Below are 27,959 nucleotides of genomic sequence, written 5' to 3' on the forward strand. Positions count from 1 at the left end.
AAATGGGATTTAATCACTTTGCACATAAAAGCCAAAAATCGCATATATGCAAGTGATGACTTACGTGGCTCTTTCAAAAAAGGAGCCTCGCTTCAAAAGTATTATTATGAATAAACAACAACAACATAGCCATTAAAAATTGAGATATTGTTTTGTATGTATATGTAAATGTATGTGTTTATTTTTCGATAAATAAATTATCTTGCAATAGATGTAATTTCCTAAATAAAAAAATAGAAACACATTTTTCAAGGGGGTGCCGATCACTAAAAAGGTTAAGACCCACTGCTCTAAAGAGATTCAACGATGACTTCTGAGGCTCAAACAGGCCATCGTCATACTCCATGAGAAGTATGATGATGATATATTTCTCAGCGGCCAATTATATTATCTCTTGCCAAGCTTTTCAAGATAATTTAAGAGATGAAAAATTGTTATTTCCCTGTTGTAAATTGATTTATTTTGTGTGAAGTTCAGTCAACCAAAGACAAAGAAATGGAGTAGCTGAGTAAATAATTCATGAATACACCAACATGAAGTTTATATTAGTCAAACAAATTAACCAAAGATATCAAATAAAATGGAACAGAATTTGCATTATTATGAAATTGAACTGTTGACCTCTGAGATCATACTACTTTCTAAATGTGTTTTCCACACACACACACACACGAGCCTCTTAAAGAAAACAGTGTCACTAATAAAGCAGAAATTCGAAAAGGTTCAAATACACCTGCATAAATTTTATTCAACATAACTTTATGAACAGTAGTCACATTGTTTTGGAATTAAATCACTTTTGCCGCTCTGTTCATACTGCAATGGCGAAACATTTTCTTCAGTAAAAGGAACTAATTTAGCACTAATTACCAATAATTCTGAAGTATGATTTTTTTTTACCACAAACTCTGTAATTAATCGTTGAAATCCTGTTTTGACTAGATCTTTGTATAATTCTTCATATCGCACCACATGACTTCATGTTTTGTTTAGGCTCGTTCAGCATTTGGATTATGTGTAAGAAAATGACTGCAATTTTACTAGCCATTTGAAGCCCTTCTATAATTAATCCTGCAGTGAGTAGAATCTCTTCATCATCACTTTTTTCTTTTTCATCGAGATTCTCAAGGACAGCTATTATTTCGTCATCACTAACAGCTTTTGTCAACTGCATGTGCTAATCTGATGATATTGGGATATTCAGTTGTATGCAAAGGTACAGTTTGTCTTTTTCACGCATTCTGGCCAAGTATCTTTCCAGTATGCATTTAAAGTTGATGGTTTCAATTCTGATAACGGCATCTTGGCAAGTGTTTGATGCAATCCAAAAAAGAAAATTCCTTATCTAGTTTATCCAAAATGTATTGGAATGTTATTATGTAGTAAGTTTTGAAGCTAGTGATCACACCCCTGGTCTAGCAGTTGTATTAAGGATGTTGTATTAGTTGGCAGAAAACAAAATTCCACATTCGGGTGTTCTAAAACAGGATGGACAGGTACATTGTCTATAATCAATAAAACTTTATAAAGTCCAGATTTTTTTTCCATGAAATAATGTTTAATGGAACAACTTCTGGAACAAAACATTGATGGAAATATTCATTAAAAATTTCTTTTGTAACCCAATCTTTTTTATTTGCCTTCAAGTACACTGGTAACGTGTTAAAATCCACACTTTTCATTGCCTGCGGTCTTAGGGATCGATTAATGAGCAATGGTTTTAATATGCAATCTCCTGAAGCATTGCTGCAAAATAATAGTCACACGATCCTTAGCTGCTTTAAAGCCACCAACACTTTTTTTTGTGATTTCACTAAATAAGTTCTACTTGGCATTTGTCTACATTCTGTAGTGTAGAGTAATCCCTGATATTTAAAACATGAGGGAGTTTCCCAAAGTTCAAGTTTAAGTACATATGTAGCATACTAGGAAATGATAATTATAATGGAAATGCGCTTTCTTTTTAACAAAACTGAATTCAAACAGAAATTTTAAAAATAAGTGCCATTTGAACCGTGTTAAATCAAAATATACAGTGTAAAAATAGAATTGCTTTTGTTTTTTAAACTGTGTAAAAAGAGAATTAGCCGTATATATATATATATATATATACACATGTGTTATCAGTGGAACTAGCTGTAGATCCAGGAATGAGCTTTGTATTTATATACAAATGCTAGAAGTGTAAGAAACAAGGCAAATGAATTGGTTGTATTAATTGGATCTGTCCACCCAAAAATTGTTGGAAAAAGTAAGACAGTTGGGTGAGGACAACATCCTGACAAGAATAGAGATGGAAGGGCATGATGTGGTTTGTGAGGATTGAAAGGGTAAAAAGGGAGGGGGGAGTGCTATTGATAATAGAGAAAGAGTTATGTCCATACAAAGTAGAGATGCAAGAGGGAAATAGTGCCAGTGGTTTTGAGGCAGTATGGTGTGAGATAGAGGTGAATAGAATGAAATACTTAATTGGGTGTTCACTACCATCCCAATTACCAGGTCTAAACCTGGTAATGTGGATGGTAGTGACTATGAAATTTATAATCAAATTAGCCAAGCAAATAAGAAAAGGGTGATTATTATGGGCAAATAAGTTTGAGTTTTTTTGAAGGACAACTACCTCAGACAGGATGTAACAGAGGGTATACACAAGGATTGATGGTCTTGGATTTGATCATCTCATCAGAGGATGTAATTATAAATGAGCTGTCAAATCACTCTCCAGTTGGTGACAGTGACCATGAGGTGATTACCTGGGGGTGGTTGCCAGCAGTGTGAGGAGCTCTGTAAGAAAAGGGTATATGTGGAACTACAAAGGGGGGGGGGGGGTTATGAAGCGCCCAGGAGACAGCTTGCAGGTGTAGCATGGGATGAGGAGTTAGCCGGAAAAGAGATCAATGCAGCTTGGTTCAAAATTTTCACAAACTATCTAGTAGATGCAATGTCTAATGTATTCCAAGGGTTAGAAGGTTAAATAAGGTAGGTGTGAAATGGATGAATAAAGAGATTAAGCATTATGGAGGCAGCATAAGGGAAGTGGAAATGACCAATTCCATGAGGACTACAAACACCATGCAAGGTGGGTGAATTGGTTGTGAAAGTAGCTAAAGAGAGGTATGAACAGAAGTTAGCTAATGAAGTCAAAAAGAATCCTAAGGGGCTCTTTCGATATGTAGCCAGCAAAAGAAAGATTGATTATGGAAGGATGACATTGATTGGAGAAAATGGTATAAAGACAGCTGTTGCAGAAGGTGTGGAGGAGATACCTAATGAGCAGTTCATAAAGGTCTTTCAATCTTGTGAATGTGATTTCATGGAGAAATTGAGAACAGTTGATGATGGGGGATGGGACTGACTGTAAGTGACCAAGAGGTGTATGGGGAGTTGAGCAAACTAGATATAAATAAGGTTGTGGGACTTGATAATATATCCCACGTATTCTGAAGGAATGTGCCATGGAGTTGACGCCGGCCTTGACATATTTTTTTTTTAATACGAGTCTTGCACTCGATCAAGTTCCTAAGGAGTGGAAGGAGGGCAAGATTGTGCAACTTCATAAAGGAGGTGATAGAACTCAAGCTTCAAACTATAGGCTTATCTGTGTGTCAGGTGTTGTAGTTAAGTTGTTGGAGAAGCTTAGAACTAGGATCCAGAATTGGGTTGACAACAGTGATATTATCTTTGATGGATAGCATGGATTTTCTAAAGGGAGGTCATGTTTTAGTAATCTACTTACTTATTTACAATAAGGTGATGGCTTCCTTGGACAGAGGAGAGAAGGATACACTACACAGTAGCATCCTTGAATCGGAGACTGGCTATCTGATTGGTATCAACAAGTTGTGTATGGGGGAGCAATGTCCCTGAATAGGAAAGTCACTAGTGGTATGCCTCAAGGGTCTGTTTTAGGACCATTGCTGTTTAACCTGTATGTTAGTGATATTGGTGAAGACTTGGATGGGGATATTCTGTTATTTGCAGATGATGCAAAGTTGGGATGAACCGTGAAGAGTAGAGAAGATGTTGTGGCCTTACAAGAAGACTTGAATAAATTGAGCGATTGGGAATGGGGATGCGAGTTCAATGTTGCAAAATGTAAGGTTTTAAAATGAGATGCAGAATTTATGCTTGGTGAGGATATATTGTCGGAGGTGGAGGAAATAAGAGATCTGGGGGTGATAGTGGATAAGGATCTAAAATTTAGGGGACACATCACCAAAATTGTGAAGACAACACAAAGGCTTCTGGGAATGATGGGGAGGACACTGACTTGTAGAAGTAGGGAGATTCTTGTTCCATTGTATAAGGTTTTGATTAGGCCACACATGGACTATTGTGTCCAGATTTGGTCACCTGGTTTTCAGAAGGATGAAGAGATGTTGGAGAGAGTCCAGAGGCAACTGACTAAGGTAGTTTCTAACTTCTGGAATGTCGATTATGAGGAAAGATTGAGAAGATGCAACTTGCAGAGTCTGGTGAACAGGAGGAGGAGGGGAGATACGATAGAGAACAACAAGTTATTAATGGGTTGTTATAGGATCACTGCTAGAGAGGTTCAACAGAAAATAGTGGGAGATCAGGGGAAAACCAGAGGTCATCCCTTGAGCAGTATAAGGAGGATGTGAGTAGGGAAATGAGAAGCAGGTTTTTTTCATGCAGAGTTGTGAATGATTGGAATGCCTTGCCTGAGAGTGTGGTGTCAGCAGAGAATTTGAGTGTGTTTAAAGCACGGTATGATGAGCTGTGTGTTTGATAAAAGGACTTCCTAGATGAGTCTTTGACTCCATGGAGTCTTGGGTAATAATAATAATATATATTGAATGAGATGTGGAGTATATGCCTTGAGCAAGAGAAAAGCTGTTCTAATAATTTTTGCACATTCTTCAAGCTTTGTTTCTTCTAATTATCTCATCTATTTTAAAAGAACACGGTTAAAGATCTTAAACTCTCATGTTTGGATGAAATAATGCAAAAACCTGTTAATCTATTCCTAGAAATCATGTATCAAATATTTTTAAATGGTCTTAAAGTCAATTTCCCAATGTACAAAATCAACAACTGATTGATAATTATAAACCTTTTCTTTTTGTGATGGGGCTTGTGCACACCAAAGGAATACTTATTTGAAAATGCATCACCCAAACCTTTCCAGATGGTAGATAATTTTGTCATCTGGTACAATCCTACATCATACTTGCTAGAAGGCGATATAAGAAAAGTCATATTTGTACACCAGAGAAAGCAGATTCTTGTCCTCTTTCCTCTATCAACCCCCCTTTATTCTACTATGGAGTGTGAGGGATGTCTTTGAAGGGCAAGCCAGGCCTTATGAACAATTCTTCCATTTGAGGGAGAAACAGCAAAATGGTTTCACAGGCTAACAGATAGGTATCAAACAATGTAATTATACATGTTAGAAAAGTAGGCTGGCTATGAACAGTTTTGCTGGCTACTACTCTATAAACTGTTCTAGGAAAAACTGAGTTGCAGTGCAGGAAAGAGGTAAGAATTCTGAAAAGAAATGCCTGGAAAATACCCCCCCTCATGTAAGTGCATCCAAAAAGTTCTTATTCTGTCATCCTTACATTTAGATTTATTTAACCCCCCCCTCCTTACTGTGCAATTAAACAAGTACAGGAGATTTGTCGATGAGAGGGAAAAAAAAATGATCCCAAAAGTCATCATCATCATCATCAAATTCCTGTCATGTACCCTCAAGGGGTGTACAGGATATGACAGTACTACATGAAAAAACTACATCATCACTAACTTCCTATCTACAATTTTCCTCCAAATCAGTCTGTTACTTGTCAAGACTCCAACATTATCAGATCTTATATTTCTATCGTCTAAGGCACTTTGTACCATATCAATCCACCTATATCTTGGTCTTCCTCTGGGTCGTTTTCCTGCCAACCTGGCAGAGAACACTTGTTTTGCTAATCTTTCCTCTCCCATTCTATTTAAGTGACCATACCATCTGAGATTAGCTCTGCTAACGCATTCATGATGCTGACAATGTCAAGTTCTTTCCTAATATCCTCATTTTTAATATGATATTGCCATTGATGCCATCTGTTCACGCCTCTAATCTTTCTCAGGACTCTCATATCTGCAGTCTCTAGTCTTTTGTCAAGTGTTTTACTTCTGACCCAGCTCTCAGATCCATAAGTTAAAATTGGTTTGAACACTGTCTTGTATACAGCTAATTTAGTGTTCCGACTAATTTCTTTCTTATTCCATATGAATTTATTCAATTGACTTCCCACGATACCAGCTTTGCTGATTCTGTTGTCTATTTCTATATTTAGTTTACCATCTTCAGTAAAAATTGTGCCTAAGTAGCTGAAATGTTTTACTTGTTCCACAGGTTCTCCATTCACAACACAGTTGACATTTTCAATGATTCTGCCTATTTTCATTGTCTTTGTCTTTTTATTGCTGACCTTCATACCATATCTATTACAACAGCTATTCAATTTAGTCAGAGAATCTTGCAGACTTGTAGCGGATTTATTTAGAAGTATAACATCATCCGCATAAAGCAAAGAGCTGACATTAACATCTCCAATTTTGATATCAGGTTTAATACCACATTCCTTCATAATGTGATCCATATAGATAATGAATAAGAGAGGGGATAATGTACATCCTTGTCTCACACCAGATTTAACTTTAAACCATCTTCCTGTACTTCCTTCAATTCTAACTGCTGACTCACAACTCAAATAAAGACTAAGTATTGCTTGATATAATGCCCCATTGACACCATATAACTGCAGCGTATTGAATAGCTTCTCTCTTGGCACCTTGTCATATGCCTTTTCCAAATCGACAAAACTTAAATACAGATCTTTGTTATATTCCCATGCTTTCTCAACTATTTGTCGTAAAGTGAAGATCTGATCCTGACAGCCTCTATTTGGCCTGAATCCAGCTTGTTCTTCACCAAGCTTTTCTTCCACAATTCTTCTCAACCGTTTCTCAAGTATACTTGCATAGATCTTGCCAGGAACACTCAGTAGGGAAATACCTCTGTAATTCTCACATTCAGTTTTATTTCCCTTTTTATATATCGGTACTATGAGAGCTCTACTCCAATCATCGGGAATTCGTCCCTCTGTCCAGGCTTTCTGAACTATGCAGTGCAGCCACTGTAAGACTCTTATACCACCATACTTCAGCATTTCTGGTCGAATATCATCTACTCCTGCTGCCTTTCCACATTTCATGCCTTTGATGGCTTTTTCGACTTCAAGTATGGATATGTATTCCTGACTGCATGCCTGGTCAGTGTTTTTTTATCCCAAAAGTCAAAGTGTTTTATTTAAAAAAAAATTTTTTTTTTTTTCTTTCAAGGGAGTCATGGTTGCTTGGCTGACTATATACACCAACAAAGAACAGCATGAAAGTGTAGTATGTGCAAAAATTCAAACACTTACAGCACAGTAAGGCATGCACCCTTGAGCAAAAAGGTGTATATCAGTGGATTCATATGTTCAACAATTGGCAATTTCCAATTGTTCATTGACAAAGAACCACCACTAACAAAAGACATCCACATCAATAATAAAAGAGAACACCAAACAGCCAGTATCCTTATGCTTAACAACAGGAAGATTAGTATCGAATTAGCAAGCTAACTGCATGTTACTCACAATTCTGCAGATGCAGTTATCAATAACAAACATCACTTTCATCAATTCTATTTGACTAGTTCCAAAGAACTTGCAGATATAAAAACTATTTGGATGTTGTAAGTACCTTTTGAACTAATATTATGAGAAGACAAACCAATTCAAATAGAAAACAAAATTTAGAAAGCAGTTTTTCCATATCAAAAAAAGTTCAAATCATAATTTTCAACCTCAGAAAAGTGATGATACTTTCCCTTTTCTGGGATTTGCATGGACCAAGATGTGAAACATCACAGAAGAAATATAATGATGAACAATGCATGTTTAGTGAGATGCATGTCAAACTGAGTCAACAATTCAGAATAACAATCTAGGACTAATGTCCCACACATCGTGTTACTGCACAATAACAGTCATATAAAATACAAAATTAAAGAAATTTTAATGCAATGCTTTTATATACTGAAAATAATTGCAATACCTTAAATCAGGGGTGGCCAATCTTTTATGTTCCATGTGCCAATTTTTTCAAGTACGAGTTCAGTTAGGTCATACAACTCTTGTACCCTTAAAAACTCCATGTAAAAATATGTTAATATAGATATGATATATCGATTTAATACCAAAACAAGATTTACTCACCTTAATGAGACTTTTGAGTCCATTTTGATTTTCTCAACCTTTTAATGTTTGGAGTTAAATTAGTTACTAAGAGCAACAGAGAATTCTTCAAATTTTAATCAGTCAATTATGACTTCATTTTGTTTTTAATCAATTTCATGGCTGAAAATGCTTGTTCACATCTGTATGTCATTTCAAAACGATAGATATAATTCTGGGCAAATTTTCTTAATTCTCACTTTTTTTTTATTATCATTGTGGTCCAATTATGCCACCTCTAATCATCCAATGCACCTCTTTTGGCACATGAACCATAGGTTGGCTATCCCTGTCTTAAATGAATCATCAAGTTATCTAGAATCCTAAATACATTACAATTTTATAAAGTGGATGCTGTATATATGTGTGTGTGTACATACATATATATATATATACATTATATATATATATATATATATATATTCATATATCTTACGTGGGATCCAATGAACTTAATGTAGTTCGCCCAAACGTATCATCTCCTAGAAAGAGAGAAAGAAAGTGTTATAGTAATTTGTATTTTTATTAATGTTCAGAAACAAAAATGAAATAACTTGTGCTTTAGCACTCATTTCTCAATTATTTTCTCAGCATCACCAAGGAGATAACACAGGAGGTACACACACTAACCATTATTTACATAATACTTAAATACATTATTTCTCCTTGAACACATTCATCAAAGAAGCATCCAAAACCACCTCTGGCAACACATTCACCACTCTCCAAGCAAAAAATCTAGTCCTCATGCCATTGCTCTAAAGTCACAAAAAATATTTCTCGTAGTGACCCGATGCCCTTGTTCGCCTCTTTACATATTTTAATTACTAAAAATTACTTACTTCCTGTTATATATCAAAAAAATTACTTTTGCATCATTCTATGAAATTCCTTTAACATGTTCACATCAAGGCAAGTGGGAACTGTCGCTATCATCTTGATCATGGGATGGAAAATACATCTTATGTTCCTGCCTATTTTCATAGTTTTGGTCTTTTAATAACTGATTTTCATGCCAAATTTGTTATAGCTGTTATTCAATTTAGTTAGTGAATCCTGAAGATTTGTGCTAGAATTGTGTTTATTCTCGTAGACAGGCTTATACGTTGGTTATGCATTTCTAAATCACTTAGGGAATTGAAACAACGTAGATCCGAATATAAATTAAATAATACTTTAATAGATATTTCCGATATTTTGGCAATGTCTCATTGCCATTTTCTAAAGGAACTTACAAAAAGGCAGGTGCACACAGGCCCTAACAATACAGCAACTGGAAATGAAGATATGAAGCTATCGTTCTCCTAGAAGTCCTGATGGTGCCCTCTGGTGGGCTAAGTAGGTGTTCTTGGCTGTTGGGCTGAAGGTCTGCTGATGTACGCCTCCCAAATTTGGGGCAGTCGCATACAACCAAATTTGATGAGATTTGGAGAGTTTCTTAGGGCAGAGGCTGATTCCATAAATAATCTTTTGAATTTATATTTGCTCCGGTGTATTATTGTTGCTTTCTTCCACCGTATTCTGTGGCGAGTATCCAGAGCATGGTCTGCAAGACCAGAATGGCTATATTTGTAAAACCGGATGTAGTCCTTGTGTTCAGAAATTCTGATATTCGCTGTCCTGCCTGTTTGGCCAAAGTATGACAGTTTACAACTGCAAGGGACCTAGTATACACCAGGTAGGTCTAGGGGAAGTGGTTGGTCTTTGGTAGAGCGGATAAGGGATGCCAATTTTCTGTAAGGCCTGTAACAGGAGGTGAGGTCATGTTTTTTTAGAATTTTGGTAATTTTTTCTGAGGTGCCTCGGATGTAGGGAATGGTGATGGATTTAGAGTAATCTTTTTTGTGGAGGGGGGGGGGGCTGTGGTTTGTAGGTTTTAATATTTTTTGGATTTTTTTGGGGGGGGTAGCCATTGGCTGAGAAAGTGTTGAGGATGTGATTTAGTTCAGTGTTAAGGGCTATGTTGTTAGAACAGATTAATTTAGCCCTGTTGTATAGTGTTTTTACAACTCCATATTGTTGTGAGGGGGGGGGGGATTGTTGGTGGACGTATCTGCCTGTATGGGTGGGTTTTCTGTAAACTGAGAAAACCAAAGTTCCATCAGGCTGGCGGGTGACTAGTGTGTCTAGGAAGGGGAGGCAGTTGTTTTCCTCTTTTTCCAGGGTGAACTTGATTCTGGCGTGTTGGTTGTTTAAGTGTGTAAGGAAGGAGAGGAGTGTTTCAGAGCCATGTGGCCAAATAGCGAACACATCATCAACGTAGCGAAGCCATATGGTTGGTTTTTGTGGGGCAGAGGCTAAGGCTTTTTCCTCAAAGGTCTCCATAAAGAAATTGGCTAAGGGTGGGGAGAGTGGTGAGCCCATGGCTGTCCCCTCTATTTGTTTGTAGAATTTTCCCTGCCAAACGAAGTAGCCTGAGTTCATTGTGAACTGAAATAGGGCTGAGATATCGGGGGTAAATTTAGCTTGGATTAGCTCTAAAATATCCTTGAGTGGGACATTTGTGAATAAGGAGGAGACGTCGAAGCTGACCATTATGTCAGTATGTTGGAGTGTAAGGTTTTCTATGCTGGCTTTGAAGTGGGCTGAGTTTTTTTTATGTGTGATGGTGTGTTGCCAGTATAGTGTGTGAGCTCTTTGGCCAAATGTTTAGCTAATTTGTATGTGGGGGAATCAATGCCATCCACTATGGGATGTAATGGCACATTTTCTTTATGTATTTTTGGGAGTCCGTAAATACGGGGGGGGGGGGGGTATAGAGTTAAACGGTTTTAATCTGTTGGTAACTTCTACAGGCCAAGAAGTGACTTTCTTAAGGAGGCTGTGAAGTTTTCTAATTTGTGAGTTGGTGGGATTGTAATTGATAGGAGGTAAGCCCGATCTAATAGAAGAGCATTCAGCTTACCTTTGTAGTCCTTTTGGTTAAGTACTACAGTTGCATTGTAGTGTTTAGTACATAGAATTGTGTTTAGTACATCATTTACATAAAGCAAAGAACTAAGTTTGACATATCCAATTCTAATATCAGGTTTGATGCCACTTTCTTTCATAATGAGGTCCATAAAGATGATAAATAAGAGTAGAGATAATGTATATCTTTGTCTTACCTCTGATTTTACATCAAACCATCTTCCTGTATTTCCTTCAATTCTAACTGCTGAATGATAACTTAAATATACACTATGTATTGCTCTAGGCACCTTGTTGTTATACCTTTTCCAGATCTGCAAAAGTAAGTACAGATCCTTGTCACATTCCCAAGATTTCTCAACTATTTGTCTTAAAGTGAAAATCTGTTCTTGACAACCTGTATTTGTCCTGAACTCATCTTGTTTTTCTCCAAGTTTATCTTCCAAATCTTTCTCAACTTCTTTTTCAAGTATGCTTGTATAAATCTTGCCTGGAATACTTAATGGAGAAATTCCTCTGTAATTCTCACATTCAGTTTTATTATCTTTTTTATAGATGGGCACTATGAGAGCTTTACTCCAATCATTGGGGTTACAGCTGTAATTAGTAAAAGTATTATTATTTAGTAATTACTAAAAGGTAAATATGTAACTGTTATTTGGCAAATTTATATTTGCCAAATAATAGTCAATAAAGATGATAAAAAGACTGTACATGATTATTTAAATAGACTGGCAGTGTGGGCAAAGGATAATGATTACCAGTTCAATGTGAGAAAATGCAAGTTTATGCACTTTGGGAGCAGTATTCATCAGCACTTACACATTCAATTTCGTTTTATGAAAACATCTATCAAGAGCAGAGCTCTCTTCTTGGACTAATTCTTAATCCTAGCCTTTCCTGGAATAATGGCATTACTTCTATGACACCTTAAGGTTTCAAAAAAAGTTAATATTTTTCACTAATATATGTTACTTTCATCAGTCAAGTTACTTGTTCTGTACAAATCCTAAATCCATTCAACCTTGGAATACTGATCTCACATTTCAAATGATGCACCTAAAATCTCTTTAAAAATTCTTAATGCTGTTCAGAAGAGAGTGGAGTTTGGTTAATGACTTCCCCCCCTCTCTCTCTCTCTCTCAAAGATCTTCAGCCATTGTCTCATAGACATTCAGCAATAGACAGTCATATAGACATTCTATAATATTTCTATGAGCACTATTCAGAAGAACTAGCATCCATAATGTTTACAATTTCTGCTAAACCTACTGGAAAATGAGCAACAGCTACCCAACATCTTTTTACAGTGAACTGCTGACTCACCAAACCTGCTACTCTAAATTATTTCATTGCCAGAAACATAATACTATTAGGAAAGCAAATAAAAATTTTTGGCAGCCTGGCTGGCCATGCAGATAGTGTTTCCACTTGCATATCAATAGGTTGTGGTATCAAACTGCATCACAGACACAGACATTTTGTAAATGTCTTTTACAAAACAACCTACTCAAAGGCCTGAAGTCTTGGAAGAATTCTATGTTTGATCGCTAGAGCAGGGTATCGTAATTACCCAACACTTACTCCATACAGTGGTAGTAATATATGATAGGTATTTAACCTTTTATAGGTGAGACTCAAAAAAACTTATACATAAAAACCACATGTGCAATGGCAAATGAAAGGAAGATTTAAATGTGAAAATGTAAATGTAAAATTTTGTCAAAAGACAGCATAAATCATGTATATCAATTGCCTTCACAGAAATTAAGAGTGTTTCTCAATTAAGACTATCTTAAGGATGAAATGAGTGCTTTATCATTATATCTTGAGCCTCTCCCATGAAGTCAAAGGCTTGTGGGAAATCCCCTCTAACCAAACCAAACCACTCTGATAACCAATTCCACCCACTCACCACCCTCCAAACAAAAATCTAGTCACACCCTTACTAACCACACTTTTACAATTTCAAGGAGTGACCCCTTGTTCTCTCCCTTCCTGCCATGTACTGGGGGGGGGGGGGGGGAATCAACGTCAAAGCATATAAAATCCTCCTTAATAACATAATGCTTTTATTATGTCCCCTCTTTTTCACCTGTCAGCTGGTTTTCCAAGTGCACAAGATCTTCAAGTCTATTCTCATAAGGAACATTCCCACAGACCTGCCAGAATCTTTGTCACTCACCTCTTGATCCTCTTCGTTTTCTTCATCCCCTGCCATGGTATCCAGGTGAAAATATCTGTTCAGTAGTGCAGATGTGACCTTATAAGAGGGAATAATAGGGTCTAATAGGATCCTTACTGATGCTTGTTAATTAATGTGTTTTTCAACAGCCACATAATTGGGTGTGCTGTTTAGGTCACCTTTGTAATATGTCCTTTAAACTTCAACTCCCTATCCACAATAATCTCCAAATCCCCTAGTCATCAATTTCCTGCAATTCAGTTTCATCAATATAGTACAGAGCTTGTAATCTCTTTATCTCAAAGTGAATGGCATTATTAAGTTGGCAGCTGTTTACCTTGGTTTATACTGCCAGATGAAGTTGTTTTCTACAGGTTCACTATATCATCTGCATTGAATGCCACTCTTCCAAGCTTTGCAACACCAACAAACAACTAAATATTTTCCCATAAATCAAACAGCAGAGGAGAACCAAGTGCTCCACTAGTCATCCCCCCTGCTTCTAGGCTGAACTCCCCCCCCACGACACACACACTTTAATCTCTATCCATTAGCTACCCTCTTATCCAAATCACCAGCTTCATATCCATTTCCCATATGCTCCAATTTATGAGACAAGGCGAGTTTTTATTATTATTATTATTCGTGACACCTCCAAGGAGTCCGAAGACTCATCGTGGGAGGACACCTACTATTATATAACTGTCTCCACCGAACTTCCACTAACAATCATCTCCATCAATGCCATCTACTGCCCTCCACCACCACCACAACTAGTATTTTTTGTCTGTGAATTGCATGTGTTCTGAAGGGCCGATTTGTCTGCATGCAGGATGAAAAACCTGAGTTTCCGGGAGAAAAACCATGCTACCTCCATATGAGATCGGCTAACTCACCTTCGATTGAAAATCATCCACATAAAGATTCTCCCCATTGTGACAAGAATCGAACTTAGGCCTATTCCAATTGAAGGGCACAATGTACTGTCGTTCTTCCAATAGCGCTACGGAGGCACTTAAATGGAGCTTAAGGAGTTAAATGTGGAAATCTTGTCATTTTCTTTATTTAACTCAGCAGTTACTTTATTTATAAAAGAAAAAAAAAAAACAGTAAGCAAATTACTAAAGAAAAATCTTCACAAAACCATGTTGTTTTCTATAAAGTACCATATTCCTGTCCACAGAAGTCCTGAATTCTGTCTTTTTCAACTTCTCCAACTGATACTGAGTTAATTTGAATACTAGATTAATTTATTCTTATTTTTATTTGTTTTATAATTGTGTAATGCTGAGTTATTTTTACTTAGGTAAAACAAATATATTTCCTTTAAGTATATATTGTTGGTATGGCACTTATGTGTAATAGAACAATGACAGCCAAGACATCTTTGTTGGAAGAGTTAAATTTGCATGATTTTTTCCAGTGTAGAATTTGTGAGATGTATTCTTACAAATTCTACGCTGGAAAATATTGAAAGATTTGTGGAAGGAGAGTGAAACTAGTTAGCAAGTGTGTAATAAGTGATTTTGAGAGTGAGTGAAAAGAAAACAAATTATGTGACAGTAGAGAGTATTGACGGAAAACCGGCCAATGTAAATATCAGTGATAATGCTGAAAGTGTGGTGGCAGAAAAATAAAGAATAAGTTTTCTTCCATCTGACGGAAGAAAACTTATTCTTTATTTTTCTGCCATCTTTATTCTTTATTTATCTGATGGAAGAAAACTATTATTCTCATTATGATGGAGCATAATGATAAGCTTTATCACAAACTTGAAAGATTCTTTTTAGTATCAGTAGCAGATTTAAAAAAAGACAGCCTCGTCTTAATAAATATAGTTTTGTTAAACTTCCCCAGATTTAGAAAACTAATTCTTAGGCCTCCTACCCAACAACTAAGGCCAGTTAACATCCTTAGAGGGCATCCATTATAAGACTTTAATCTTTACATGATCTAATTTCATTTCTTCCACTTATTGTAACTTGGGTGTGTTTGTGTGTGTTATTTAAATTTTAACATTGAATTCCTGAAAATGTGTAAGAGAGATGACGTATCAAAACGATTAAACCTGCTGTTTAATTATTTCTCTTTATACTGTAGGTTATTCCAGAAAATATAAAAATGGTTGTTGCTATAGGCTATGGAGAGAAAGACATACATCAGCAGATTAGTACAATGAGTGCAAGTCAAGTAATTATTATGGGGGGGGGAGGACTTCAACTTCAGGGGCATAAAGGAGGAAAGATCACGCAGCAGGAAAGAAATAGGAACTGATACACTTGCCGAGAAGATAATTACTTGAAACAGAATTTGATGGAGACTCAGGATATGAGAGTATTGGATCTGGTTATAAGATAAGAAGACCTCCAAATAACTAACTAACTACATTGCCTCCAATTGGGGAAAGTGATTATGTGGTCTTGACTTGGGAGGTAGCAAACGTGGAAATTCCAGTCAAGAAGAGGGGTTTATGCGGAACTACAATGCAGGTGACTATAATACACTTAGGAGGCAGCTTGGAAGCAGTACCATGGCCTAATGATCTGAAAGAAGGATGTTCACAGTGCATGTGGGATAGTCAAGGTGTATCTGGGAAAGCAATATCACACTGTATACCCAATCTCAAAAATGTTCAAGCACAATCCTAACCTGAACAAAAATGATGGTCTAACCATTCCAAGAATGTGGAGGACCCATTTGCAACCAGAACAAGCCAAAAAAAATTTCAATACAAGAAGACTTGAAGTTTTTTTTTAAAACATTCAATAGCAACCTGAACTGTACAAGTCCAGAAGAAAATTTTAGTATGGGAGGACTTTAGCAGGGTTTATTGTAGGGTTTTTTTTTTTTTTTTTTTTTTTTTAACGCTAGAGATCAGGCTAAGCAAAAGATCAATTAACAACATAGATTCAATTTACCTTTGTAGAGTGCAAGAGCATGTAGCTTGTTTTCATACACACACATATCTTTCTGATGATTACCTCATTATAGGGATCGAAACATCAATTGTTATTTTATTAATAATAAGTAAAATAAGCAATATCAAAATTTATAAGCAATATCATAAGGGACTTTGTGGCATGCAGTACTTGCGGCATGTATGCGTCTCGGAAATTGGATATGTGGCTTGAAAGAGAGCGGAGAGCATATGTGTACAAAATGCAGGCAGTTGGAGGAAATAAGTGCATTAGAAATATTGATATCCGACCCTGTTGCTCCAGGAACAGGGAATGAATGTAGGAAGACAACTAGTGTGATAGGAGAGAATGAAAAAAATATATATATGAATGAGAAAATAATAGTTGATAGTGTGGAAGGTGTGAGTGACTGTGAAAGTTTAGAAGATGGTTTTGTTTGGGAGAGTGAATTTAGATTAAGAGTGACACTGACCTGCAGAGGGAGATAGATGAGCTGAAAGAGGAGGTGGAATGTCTTGTGAATGAGAGCAGAAGTATGAAAGATAAGATTAAGAGAATGGAAGAGATAAATGCAAGGCGATTCAGAGTAGGGGAGAGAGAGAGAATTTTGGGAGTATGAGTGAGAGGTATGGGGGTGCTAGAAGAGGAGAGAATGGAAACAGTAGAAGAGAGGGAATGAGAGAGAGGTATGAGAATGCTAGCAGACGAGAGGATGGAAACAGTAGGAGAGACGGAATGAGAGAGAGAGAGATATGGAAGTGCTAGAAGAGGAGAGAATGGAAACGGTAGGAGAGATGGAATGAGAGAGAGAGGTATGGGAATGATGAGAGGATGGAAACAGTGGGAGAGACGGAATGAGAGAGGGATATGGAAGTGCTAGAAGTGGAGAAAATGGAAACAGTAGGAGAGAGAGGTATGGGAATGCTAGAAGAGAGAATAGTAGTAGAGAAGAGGGAATGAAAGAAGAGGAGAGAATGGAAACAATAGGAGAGAGGGAATGGTAAGAGGTATAATGTATGGCGACTCAATGATCCATGGTGTTCAAGATAGGATGCATGAGGAGTGTTTGCCAGGAGGAACAATATAGGTAAGAGGTGAACCCTTTCACCTCTCTTAATTGCTATGGCAATTAAGAGAGGTGAAAGGGTGGATGAGATGATTGTGATGGTAGGAACAAATGACTTGGGTGGTAATGTAAGTCGGTCAGCAAGAGATATGAGATTTTTGCTTGAGGCTGTATGGAAGAAGACAGAGAGAGGAAAAATAGTGTGTGTGTTGCCTAGGTATGATAATGATGAGCTGAGCAGAAGAGCGGTGATATTGAATGGCATAATAGCGAGAATGTGTGACAAGAGAGGACTGGTATATGTGGATGCTTGGAGTGCGTTTGAGGAAAGAGAGGAATTGTATGCGAGAGACCGCTTACATTTGAATGAGGAATGACGTAGGCATCTGGAGAGATTGCTGTTCTGAACGAGTCAGTATGTCCCAAGGAGGATTAGCAGGGTTGCCTCTTGTGGGAATGGATACTTGGGAGAAGGGAGACGATGTCAGGTAACACTGAGCCCAGTGCAGTCTAGAAGGGATAATGCTGCATACAGAAACAATGGCATTTATATGCTTTATACTAATGCCAGGAATATCTGGAATAAGGGAGAGGAATTGGTGGTGGAGATAGCATCAGCCTGGCCAAAAATTATTGGGATCACTGAGACATGGTTGACAGAAGGGGATATAATAACAGGAATAGAAGTCGCTGGATACAGCATTTTTCGGCAGGATAGGAGAGGAAAGCATGGTGGTGGTGAGGTACTGCTTATGATAAGTGATGACCTATGTCCTCTAAGAGTGGAGGCTTTGGAAGGAAGTGAGACAAATGATTTTGAGAGCGTATGGTGTGAGGTAGACAAGACAGGATATTTAGTAGGGTGTTGCTACAGACCCAGGAGTACAGAGGATGGGGAACAGGAGATGTTTAGACAGCTAAGTTTGGCAAGTGCAAGAAGAATGATTGTTATGGGAGATTTTAACTACAGTAGTATAAATTGGAGAGAGGAAGATGCATGTAGCAATAGGGGAATGGAATTTCTAGAATTCTTGAGGGACAAATGTTTTAGGCAACATGTAACAGAGGGAACAAGAGGTTCAAGAGTTTTGGATTTGGTTATAGCATCAGAAGAGTTGATAATAACTGAGTTGACATCTCTCCCACCAGTTGGAGAGAGTGACCATATGGTTTTGACTTCGAAAATGAATAGACATGCAGGAGTATCAAAGAGACGGGAACTTATGTGGAATTATAATGCAGGTGATTATAATGGTCTTAGACGTCAACTTCGGGAAGTTTCATGGAGGAAGGAATTGGAAGGCCGGGATATCATTAGTGCGTGGGAAATTGTGAAAGAATATTTGTTAGCAGCAATGGTAAGTTGTATACCATGAGTGAAGAAGAGGACACAATTTGGAGTAAAGAGATTGACACACAATATTAAACAGGAATTGCATCCGAAAAAGAGGCTATGGAAGAGATATAAGGAGACAGGTGAAGAGAAGATGCATGAAGGATATAAGACACATGCCAGAAGAGTGACTAGAATGGTAAGGAAGGCGAGAATATGAGAGGCAATTGGCCCTAAGATCCAAAGAAAATCTTAGGGAATTTTTTAGCTATGTGGTCAGTAGGAGGAGAAATGACTGTGGAAGAATGATATTGTGGGATAAAAATGGGAATAGAGTGACTGATGCAGAGGACATAATGGAATTGTTGAATGAACACTTTATTGGAGTATTTCATCCTAGAGATGTCAGTTTTAATGCTAGAGGGATAGGGCTAGTTCGAGGTTTAGAGGTACAGGAGGAGAGTGTGTTTCAGATACTGAATACTCTGAATGTCAGTAAAGCTTTGGTACTGGATGGTATTTCACCACGAGTTTTGAGAGAATGTGCTAGGGAACTGACAGTGCCTTTAACCTGGCTTTTCAATGAAAGTCTGGCTTCGGCAAAGGTGCCCAGGGAATGGAAGGAAGGTAAGAAAGTGCCATTGCATAAGGGCAGTAGCAGACTGGAAGTGTCTAATTATAGACCAGTTTGTGTGTCATCAGTAGTTGTTAAGATCTTGGAGAAAGTAGTGAGGTACCGTATACAGCATTGGGCAGATGAGGGTAATGTTATCTGTGAGAGTCAACATGGATTTGCAACAAGGGCGCTCTTGTTTTAGCGATATGCTAGTCTTTTATAATAAAGTTACAAGAACATTAGATGAGGGAAAGGCATATACTGCAATTTTCTTAGACTTAGCGAAGGCATTTGACAGGGTGCCACATGAAAAGTTGATATTTAAGTTGCAGCACATGGGTGTGGATGTCAGATTGGTCAACTGGATTCATTATTGGCTGTCTGATAGGTATCAGAGAGTTGACTATGGTGGAGCAGTTTCAAGGAGGCAGAGGGTTACAAGTGGGGTCCCACAGGGCTCAGTACTAGGACCTATATTTTTAAACCTTTATATCAATGACATTGCCAGTGGATTTAAAGTGGATATTCAGTTGTTTGCAAATGATGTGAAGCTGGGAAGGATTATTAGTGATGGTACGGATGTGGTGGCCCTGCAAGAGGATTTGAATAAGCTAGATAGATGGGCAAATGAATGGGGGTGTCAGTTTAATGCAGCAAAATGTAAGGTGTTGAGGTTTGGGAAACATCGATGGGACACTGCATACTCTATGGGAGGAGTTATACTGGAGGAAGTAGGGGGACAAGAGATCTGGGGTTGATGATTGATAGAAACCTGAAGTTTAGGGGACATATTGCAAAGGTGGTGAAAAAGAGGATTGCTGCAGTAATGAGAACACTGACCTGCAGAGATAAAAGAGTTATCATTCTGTTGTATAATACTCTGATCAGACCGCACTTAGACTATTGTTCTCAGATTTAGTCCCCAGGATTTGAAGGGGATACATTAACTGCGGAAAGGGTACAAAGGTGGATAACAAAGATGGTTTCAGGACTGTACAATATTAGTTATGAGGATCGACTGAGGGAATATAGACTGCAGAGTTTGGTGGATGGAAGAAGGAGAGGTGATATGATTGATACTTTTAAACTGTTGAGAGGTGGTTACAGGGTTGACACTGGGGAGTTCTTTCGCTTGGTTGAACAGCGGGAAGGAGTGATGACAAGAGGCCATCCTTGGAAGTTACAAAAGGAAACTGTGAGCAAGAGGGTGAGGAGTGGTTTCTTTGTGTGGAGGGTGGTTGAACTGTGAAATGCATTGCCTGATGGAGTGGTGAGAGTGAGAACGGTCAATGAGTTTAAGGAGCGGTATGATAGACTTTGTGTTTCTTAGGGGGGACTTCCCCTCGATGAGTCTTGACAGACTTTATGTTCTTAGGAAGGACCTTCCACGATGAGTCTTTTGACTCCATGGAGGACTGAATAATAATAATAATAATAATCATTTCAACAAGTGTTTTATGTCCCTAAATTCGTAAATATGAATGCTGATCACCGTGTAATCTTAAAAGAAAGAGTCATCATAATCCATAGAGATTTGATCCACAAGAAGTGCAGCCTCTACGGTAAACTAAAGATATGTTTCCTTGCTAATTAATCGACTAGCCTTTCTGAAACAATGTAGAGACAGCAACTTAATACCCAATTGCATGTTAAACTAAAAAAGAAGTTTACATCAGCTAAAGCACTCTGTATTTATGCTTGGTCGGAAAAAGCGTTGTTAAGGGAACAGATCCACAAGGCATGAAAAAACTTGGCATCTAGACCAACCCAAAGTTTTACAACTAAAATTAGAGCTATCCAGCTACATTAATCCTGAGATTTGGGATATTTTAGACAAGATTACAGACAACTCGGCGAAGCACCTATTACTCAAAAACAAGGAAAAATTAATGAAGTTCCAAGCACTAAAACAACAAGAAAGCACAAGTCAATCAGGATGCCATAACCAAAGGAGCAGCCAATCACCCACAAACGAAGTTAGGAGAAACCACTCACCATCACAGACCACGGCCTGGTTATCAACAAATCAAACTATAACCTCACCCAAGGTGAACTCTCGCTGCTGGAAAAAGGCCAAAGCTACGGCACTGCGACGAGGTCGGTAAACAAACTAGATAGCATTTATCATATTGAGAGAGATCTAAGATCCCTCCCCACCAATCTAGCTGACAAAATACATATGGCAACATCTTGCATACTAAACTCAAACAAAGAACTATGCAGCAACCTAAACAAAATGGAAAAACTGGCCATCAAATCCCTAAAAAATAACAAGGACATTATAATCACAAAAGCAGATAAAGGGAATGCTCCTGTTTTTTTTTTAGATCGGACAACCTACATAGAAAACGTAAACCATTTGGTATCGGACCACAACACCTACCAAATGTAAATTACAACTCCATGAAATGCATCAAAAAGAATACAACTGAATTAATTAAATCCATTAACACATGGCCAGAAGAAACAACCAAAAAATTAATACCTGATTATGCCTGCATGCCCAGAATTTATGGCCTGCCAAAAATACACAAAATAAACACACCACTACATCCGACTGTTGAAGGAATCGACAGCCCGAATTACCACTTAGCCAAAAAATTAGCGGCCACACTCAAGGAATTAGTAGGTCATTCCCTTTCTTACATAAAAAATACACATTTCATAAAAAATTAAAAACATTACACTCAACAACCAAGTCAGATTTGACATAACTGCCCTTTCACCAATGTCCTGATCAATGATACTATTATGCTCCTACAGAACATATTTCCACATGACATCATGGCTCTAAAGGCCCACGTACTCTGCTCTGGATATTTCATACGGCAAAACAATTTTTACAATTTATGCCCATGGCAAAACAGCCATGGGCTCACCACTTCCATCTCGCACCCCCCCAAAAGCTAACTTTTATTGAAAGACTTAGAGCAATGATAACTAGAGTAAGCGTGCCTAAAGCCCAAAATTTGACTCAGATACGTCGATGATATTTTTGCCATTTAGCCCTATGGCCACAAACTGAACAAACAACACAAATGTATCTTCACCATTGAAATTGAATCTGGATAACACACAAAACTTAGTGTGTTATCCGGATTAAACTTTCCCATATTTTTGACAAGGATAGGCAATCATTTTGATTGAAGTTAGGGCATTGAAGTAAGGCCTCAGTACTCTTTGAGCAGGCATTAAATTTATAGTGACATCTGTGTAGAAGGAGAGTCCTGGACCAGAGAATGTCGTGGCTTGTCTCTATCCCATGTTGCGCCAATCCAGACTTATCAGATTTGTTGTGAAGAATGTATGATTGATGTTCTTGTATTCTTTTTTCTATAGAGTGTCCAGTTTGTCCAAAGTATGATAGACTGCAGTCGCCTGGAACTTGATATACACCAGCCAGCGACATAGTTGAGTATTTATCTTTAGAAGAGGGGAAATAGATGAATATTTTGTTAATAGGGATATATAAGTGGCTGTGAAATCATATTTCTTCAGAATTCTTGAAATTGGTTCTGAGATTCTGGAAATATATAGAATTGGAAGTCAACGTATTGATTCTTTGTTGTTCTGGATTGGATTGTAGGAATCGAATAGAGTGTAGTCTTTTGGGAGAAGCCATTTAATTTCATGTGATGTTTGATAGTGGAAAGTTCTTTCTGTAATTCATGGGGAGTTGAGCAATTAGTTCTAGCTCATCTAATTAAACAATTTATGATTCTGGTTTTTTGATAAGGATGATGGGGATTGTTTAAGAATGTAACGTCCAGTAAAAGTGGGTTTTCTGTAAACTGTTGTTGTTGTTGTCAGAATACCTGAAGGTGAGCAGATGAGAAGGATGTCTAAAAAGGATAACTTGTCTTTTTCAATCTCCATGGCAAACTTGGTACGAGGGTGTAAAGAATTGATTTTGGATAAAAAGGAAGCTAAGGAATCTCTGTTATGAGGCCACACTGAAAAATATCATTTATATATCTAACCCAAAAGGAAGGTTGAAGGTGTATATAGATGAAAAAAGGATGTCTTCTAGAAGCTCCAAATAAAAGTTGGCTAGAGCGGGTGAAAGTGAACTTTCCATGGCTGTTCCTTCAACTTGGTTGTAGAATTTGTTTTGACACAAGAAATATCCAGAGTGCATCATGAAATGGAATAATTTTACGATATCTTGTGGGAAGATGTCAGCGAGTGAATGTAAAGTCTCTTTGAGAGGTATATTCATGAATAGAGATTCTACATCGAAGCTCACCATAAGATCAGCAGGTTGCAATGAGATATTTTTTAATTGTTTAAGAAATCAGAAGAGTTTTTCAAAAAAGAGCACGATTTGCCTATATGTGAATTCAATAATTTTGCTAAATATTTGGCTATGCAGTAAGTAGGTGAATCAATGCAGTCAACTACAGGACGGAGAAGAATGTCTGACTTGTGAATTTTTGGTAGACCATAAAACCTAGGAGGTCTTGCAAAATGAGTTTTTAATCTTTCTATAGTGTCTGCATCTAAACTTATAATCTCAGCTAGAAGGGAATTTAATTTCTTCAGTTGACTGTAATGGGTTTGTGATCAAGTTCTTGGTATGTTGAACAATCTTGAAATAAAAGAGAAATTTTTCTTCTGTAATTTGAAGAATCCATAATTGTTGCTGCTTTTCACTTGTCTGCTATAGTGATAACAAGATGACTGTTGCTTCTTAAGGAATGTAGCACTTTCTATTCAGAAGGACATATGTTGGAAAGAGGAAGCTTGGCTTTAAGTAGTGTAGAAGCAACTTCTAGGCCGAGAGAATTAGCCTTTTCACTGGAGAGATGACTTAGGTTCCGTTCAATGTTAACCACGAAATCTAAATAAGAAATCTTTTTAGGGACTATAGCAAAATCACGTCCTTTTGAGAGGATGAGTATTTCACTAACTCGTTAAAGGGCGACTGGACAAGTTGACAACCCAATTATCTGGAATATGGAAAGGCTTGATTTGTCTAGAAAAAGGGATATCAAATTTGCGGTTTATATGTAGATTCTGTTTTTTAAATGACTGTTGTATAGAGCATTTAGCCACATTAAGAACTATGTTGAAAAGTAGTGGGTCTAAGTTTGTGGAGATAAAAGTTCAGGGTTCAGCAACTTGAATGTTAATAGCAAGATCATGTTTAGCTGCTCTGAGTTGATTCTAGATTAAAGTTAAGCTGGTGTTCCTAGATATTATGAGCTCCAGGAGATTTAATGGTGTCTTTTATCTTAGCAAAGTTAGGACTAATTTGACTGTCGTGGCATTTTTTTTAGAAAAATGATCTTCACTCGTAGCTTACCTTGTATTACAGATTGTTTACCTAGTTTACCATTTTTTTGGTAAAGCTTTCCCCATGTAGGAACAGAATTCTATTCTTGAAAGACATTTGTGAAATGAAATAAGAATTATCAACACGTTAGCACAAGATATTTTAATATTTGACAAATATTTCAGTCTGAAATTAACAGACTATCATCAGTGGCTTGATAGGAACAGTTTTTACAAGGTGGAATACAAACAATTGATCATTCAAAAGTAGAACGAGCCACATGATTACATTGCTAAGCACTAAAGAGAGGAAAATTTCATCAGAGTGATGAAATTTAAATTAAAGAAGCATGTGAAATGCTCAAACACAATCTTAACCTTAACAAAAATGGTCTGACCATTTCAAGAATGTGGAGGACCCATTTGCAACCAGAACACACCAAAAAAATCTCAATACAAGAAGACTTGGTGAAATGTTTTAACATTCAAAGCAACCTGAACTGTACTATTCCAGAAGACTTCTTATCTTAGTACAGAAGGACTTTTGCAGGTTTTATTGTAGTTTTTTTTTACCACTAGAGGTCAGGCTAAGTAAAAGATCAATTAACAGTGTAGATTCAATTCAATTTACCTTTGTAGAGTGCAAGAGCATGTAGCTTGTTTTCATATACATATGTATCTTTCTGATGATGAAATACAGGGGTCGAAACGTCAATTATTTTATTAATAAGTAAAATAATCATTTCAACACGTGTTTTGTGCTTCTAAATTCGTAAATATGAAGACTGTATAACCAAGGTCAGGAGGGTAAATTAAGTAGGAGTTAGATGGATTAGTAGTATCATTAAGCATGAGCTGCAAAAAAAGAATGTTGTGTGAGAGTATATAAGAACAAAGGTGACCAGGTAACTTAAACAATACAAGGTTTAGGCAATAAAGGTGACAAGCATGGTAAGAAAGGCAAAATCAGATTATGAGAAGAAATTAGCCGAGCAAGCAAAAGGAATTGCCAAAGTTTTTTCGTTATGTGGAAAGTAGGAGGAAGAATGACTATAGAAGGATAACTTTAATGAGTGCAGATGGTGGAGAGGTGACAGAGACAGGCAAAATTGTTGAGCTACTAAGTGACCAATTTGCAAGTGTATATCATCCAAGTAAGATATTGTTATGCAGAGGTGATAGTGACAGATGTAAAAAAAAAAAGAGGGTTGATGAACTGGAACTACTTAGAATATTGCAGAATCTGAATGCATATATATGGCTGTGGGATTGATGCGTTTTACGAGAATGTGCAGGGGGAATTGGCAATACCTTTGACCAGGCAGCTAAAGTCTCAGCTTTGGCAAAGTCCCAGGAGAGTGGAAGGAGGGCAAAATAATTCCTTTGCATAAAGGAGGATCTAAGTCTGTGGGAGCAAATTATAGGCCATCAGCATCTCTGGACTAGTGGTAAAAGTACTAGAAAAGTTGATTAAAAAGATAATTCAGGAATGGGTGAATAATAATATGATACTCTATGAGGTGCAGCAGGGCTTTGTGAAGGGTAGGTCATGATTCTTAGTAATTTTTTTTTTTATAATACAGCGACAGATGAGTTGGATCAAAGGAATAGCTACATGATGATACTGCTGGATTCTGGAGGTGTTTGACAGAAGTAGGAACATGAATAAGCAGAATTCAGAAGAAAGCAGGTAACTAAGGTGTGTTGCAGGGTCTCTGTTTGGATTAATGCTATTTAATTTGTACAGAAATTATATAAGATATAATTTGAAGAGATAGCTTTTAATTTTTCAGGAAATTACAACATATACTAGAATATTAATTATAAACACTTTAATTAACTTTCCTATATTTTGGCAATGTTACATTGTCATCAGGAATCACAAAAAAAAACTGACGTGTATGCAGGTACTAACAATGAGCAAATGAAGCTGAATAAAAGCAACAGAAGTCAGGCCTGGAGTCCTAAACAGCGCTCCCTAGTGGACTGAATTACGTTGTCTTGGCCATTGAGCTCACATTCTTAAAAATATATGCTTCCAAGATTTTGAGGCAGTCTCATGCACCCAAATTTGTTAAGGTTTGCAAAGTTTTTTTAAAGCTGAGGTAATTCGATGAATAGTCTTTCATACTTGTATTTGCTGCAGTGTATTGAAGGGATGCAAAGTTGGGTAGGGTAATAGTTGATCAAGGTAACATAAAGAGCTTGCAAGTTGATTCAAGTAAATAGAATATGAACAAAACATATCTAATGTTGATTTAATGTGGAAAAGTATAAAGTTATGCATTTTGTGATAAAAACATTACAAGTTGTGTACAACATTGAGGAAACCATACTTCAGGAAATTGATGAAGCCAAGGATTTCTGGGTGGCAGTAGTAGAGAGAGAGAGAGAGTTGAAGTTTAGTGGATATATTGCTAAAGTAGCCAGGATAGCTCACAGGATTACATTCCCTAACTAAACCCTGGTTCTCCAAAAGATATGCCAAGGCTATACAAATGAAAAACAAAACATACCATAACTGGCTCAAATCAAGAACTCCATCCTCCTTTACAGCTTATACTCAAGTCCAAAATAAATGAAAAAAAAAAACTATCAATGCTTCCAAAACAGAGTTCGAAAAAGCAAAAAGCAAGAGACTAGCAGCCGAGCCTTTTGGTCTTTCGAGGAAGCAAATGGTCATAACTTATGCCCAATAACTATACGCACTCCTATCATACCAATTTTGCTCTAATGTATCATCACCCACAGAAAAAGCCAATTTCCTGGCTTCACTTTGTTTCCAATGCATGCATAACTGACAATGGTAATTGCTCCCCCAACCATTACAGATGCCCAACATACAATGCTCCTCTATATTCTTTTGCTAGAAAGAGATCAGAAAAATACTGTCCAAATTAGACACAAAAATGTCTCCTGGCCCTGATGGCATTCCTCCAATTGTCCTGAGAAGTGTGCACCAGAACTAAGCTGACCATACATACCGTTTTGAATGGGACAGTATTTTTTTTTTTTCATATTTCCTGGCAGTCCCATCATTTTAATAAAAATGTCAGTATACTTTAATAAATATACTTTAATATTGGTCAATCATAAATTATTATTCATAACCTATAATTGTATATCAATATTACGGATACCAGTAATTTGTATGACCATGGAGTCGCATTGTTCGATACTAAATATCGATATCTGCAGTGATTTATTCAGAGAAAAAAAAAAACATGTTGGCAACACTTACGCGTCTCAGATGCACAATCTGTTCTGCTGTAGTGTTTGTTTTGCCTGTATGTTAACCGGGCTTTGTTATTCAATGCCAGTGGTTTAAATTTCATATTTTTTAAAGTTTTAAGTTTTATT

General features: G+C 37.1%; 1 protein-coding gene across 3 annotated transcripts in view; it reads right to left on the bottom strand.

Moving 5' to 3' along the window:
- The window catches only part of LOC150102528 (osmosensitive cation channel TMEM63C-like), a 491,876-nt gene that overhangs the window by 353,046 nt on the left and 110,871 nt on the right, over positions 1-27,959 (bottom strand). For all 3 annotated transcript variants that reach the window (XM_090398766.1, XM_090398765.1, XM_090398767.1), the window contains exon 7: positions 8,734-8,779. In XM_090398766.1, the coding sequence (XP_090254892.1) occupies positions 8,734-8,779 (46 nt within the window). The remainder of the gene's footprint in view (positions 1-8,733; positions 8,780-27,959) is intronic.

Source organism: Typopeltis vanoorti, chromosome 10 (genome assembly GCF_054136105.1).
Source record: "Typopeltis vanoorti isolate ZY-2024b chromosome 10, IOZ_Tvanoo_1.0, whole genome shotgun sequence".
Taxonomy (NCBI): Eukaryota; Metazoa; Arthropoda; class Arachnida; order Uropygi; family Thelyphonidae; genus Typopeltis; species Typopeltis vanoorti.